The 2,645-nt window shown below is 47.5% G+C and overlaps 1 protein-coding gene across 2 annotated transcripts in view; it reads left to right on the top strand.

Annotated features, from left to right (window-relative positions):
* Positions 1-1,398, top strand: part of NKIRAS1 (NFKB inhibitor interacting Ras-like 1) — a 10,710-nt gene extending 9,312 nt beyond the window's left edge. The window contains exon 3 of one of the 2 annotated variants that reach the window (XM_010144633.1): positions 1,036-1,398. In XM_010144633.1, the coding sequence (XP_010142935.1) occupies positions 1,036-1,275 (240 nt within the window). In that variant the 3' untranslated portion in view covers positions 1,276-1,398. The remainder of the gene's footprint in view (positions 1-1,035) is intronic. The other variant, XM_010144640.1, reaches the window with a different exon arrangement.
* The last annotated feature ends 1,247 nt before the right edge of the window (positions 1,399-2,645 follow it).

Here is a 2,645-nt window from a genome sequence, read left to right as displayed (position 1 = left end):
AAAGAGTGTGCAGGTGTGGCCACAGCTAAAATCCCAAATCATCAGCGAGAGGGGACTTTGTCACTTGATCTTTGTCAAACCACTAATGTAGAGTTGAGACCAGAGTTTGGCTAAGGACATTGAACTATAAATAAAGGCATGGTTTCCCCTAAGAGCTGATGCTGGTAAAACATTTTTAGAAAATGGTAAACTTAAAGTAAGCAGGAGCAGTAATTTTAAGTGGCCAGCACTCCTTTCAGCATTCCCTAGAACTGTAGTACCAGGCAGGCCAGTGAGCTCAGTCACGCTGTACTGCCTCGGTGTTGCAGGAGTCACCCGATGGATCCTCACAACCAAAGGTCTGACTGGATACAGCCGCGCTGCTCCGGTTAGCCAACCGGCTGCTCTCGAAACTGCCTCCCAGAGAATGGTGCTGGTGCTGACCTTTTCGGCGACAGAAGAGTGTCCCCTTAGGTCCCTCTAGTGGCTTCCCGTGCCTGCGGGAGAGGGCAGCCATGGGAGAGGGGCTCGACAGCTCAGCCTGCCCGGGCTGCCGTCAAAGACTGTCTTCTGGCAGGGCTGGCTTTGTTTGTATTGTGGGATGGGGCTTGGGAAAAAATAAGCTGGGCAAAAGTCACAGCTGTGGTATCCACAGCTTTCTCTGTTGCCATGCATTTTTTCATCTCTCAAGCATCCAGTGCACTGACCTACCCAGATGTCATGCTCTTCCCATTTGTGTAGGGCAGCTCAATTGCCAAGTAAATGGAACATGGAAGTGTTTAACTTTGGCTCTCTTGGGTATTGTTTCCCTTCAAGCAATAGCAGGGAGAAAGGGGAGTCCTGCCTATCCTATGATTAAAACCAGTTCCCAGCCCACAAGTACATAAGGCTAATTCAAATCCCAGACTCTGATCTTCCCAACTACACACAACTGACCTCATGCCAGTGCTAAGTTAAAGAACGGGTCTGAACTGTGTTGCTGCCTGCCTGCTGTTTAAAAGCAGTGAGAGTGGTGGATGCTTTCTGTATAAAGCTCAGCCTTTGTTTTGTTTGTAGGTAACAATTATCGTCTTGGGAAACAAAACTGACCTCCTGGACCAAAGGCAAGTGGAAACTGAAGCAGCACAGCAATGGGCAAGGGCTGAGAAAGTGAGACTATGGGAAGTGACTGTGACAGATCGGAAAACACTGCTTGAGCCCTTTACCTTCTTAGCTAGCAAACTCTCCCAGTCCCAGAACAAATCAACGTTTCCCTTGCCTGGAAGGAAAAGCAAAGGGAATAACTGTGATAATTAAGCTACCCTAGTATTGTCTGCTGCTGCCAGGCCACAGCCTAAGTCCTTTCTGTGCCATTTACTTCTTGCAGTTTCACTTAAAGCAATAATCTCATTCAGCAATAAAATCAGCAAGCTTAGGGCTGAGAGGCAGCCTTCCCCCTCACTGACTCGGCTTGAAAAAGTCACTGGTGGTGAAAGCCTTAAAAAGTGCTTCATGAGAGGAGTTACCTTACAAGAAGGCTTAAGGAGGAGGGAGGGACAGGTGGATGCCTCTCTAGCAGAGGCTTTGACTGTATATCTGGATTTAGCCATGTCGAGGGACAAATTGACAAGCTCATCATTAGGCAATCTCCCTGCAGATCTATAGCCTCTAGTCACAAATAGCATTAGCTGCAATAAAGCATTCAGTTTGGAGAGAGGATATGTTTGAAATGGCAACAGTCCTTTTACCTTGACCTTAAACAGGCCAACAGGGTTTTTTGATGCTGCAGGAGGCTGAGGTCAATGTGTTGTTGCAGGAGAAAGGCTTAGGACAGGAGGAGCAACTACCAGCAGATTTAGCCGCTGAAGTTCCGCTAGTGTCTGAAAGAAAAAAAAAAAAGGAAAAAAAAGGAAAACAAATCTTGTAGGAGACTACAGAACAGATCTAGCCCAACATGAAGCTTGTCAGTGAAGTCTGACAAGAAGTGCTTTCAGCTCAGGAATTTATTGGTACAAACCAGAAAAGCTCTCAGAGTACTCATTAAGTGTGACCCAAAGGACAACATAGCCGTACGTGATTTTTTTCCAGCATGTCCAGTACAAATCAGTCACATTGACATAGGTGATAATTTTACTGAGGAATTATACAGAGCAGTTTTGTATGCAGGAGGTACTGCCCGGCCTCAGCTTAGTGCATTGCATAATACCGCTACCCAGCCGTTCAGGCAAGCTGCCATAATCCGCCCTTGGTACGAAGCTACAGGCCAGCTAACCCGTGTGGAGTGCTGCACTGCCTTGTGAGAGGGGCTGGGGAGGGTCGGGGGCTGCCTTTTGGGAACACCCCCATGGCGAGCGCCCAGAAATAGCTGTACAGTGGCCTTGGTCTCAACACGCTGTGCATTGTCCAGCGGCAGGAGCCCAACTGTACGTACTGTCTGTGAGTCTCTACACTGGTAAAGCTGTGCTGCAGGAACCTGCTGTCCTAGGTCAGCCTGTCAGTAAACTAAACAAAACTGGATACAGAAGGACAGAATGAGCAACCATTCCCAGAGAGTGGCAGCCTTTGGCCCCTAACAACCTCTTGTACTAACTGATACTAGATTTTCTTTGTATTTGAAGACAAGAGTGGGAAGAGGGAGTGAACTGAAGAACACGGCTCCCTCATTTTCCACTAAATTAATATTGTTT

Source organism: Buceros rhinoceros, unplaced genomic scaffold, assembly GCF_000710305.1.
Source record: "Buceros rhinoceros silvestris isolate BGI_N320 unplaced genomic scaffold, ASM71030v1 scaffold17460, whole genome shotgun sequence".
NCBI classification, from domain to species: Eukaryota; Metazoa; Chordata; class Aves; order Bucerotiformes; family Bucerotidae; genus Buceros; species Buceros rhinoceros.
Note: the sequence above shows the minus strand (reverse complement) of the source record. Positions and strands in the feature narration are given on the sequence as shown.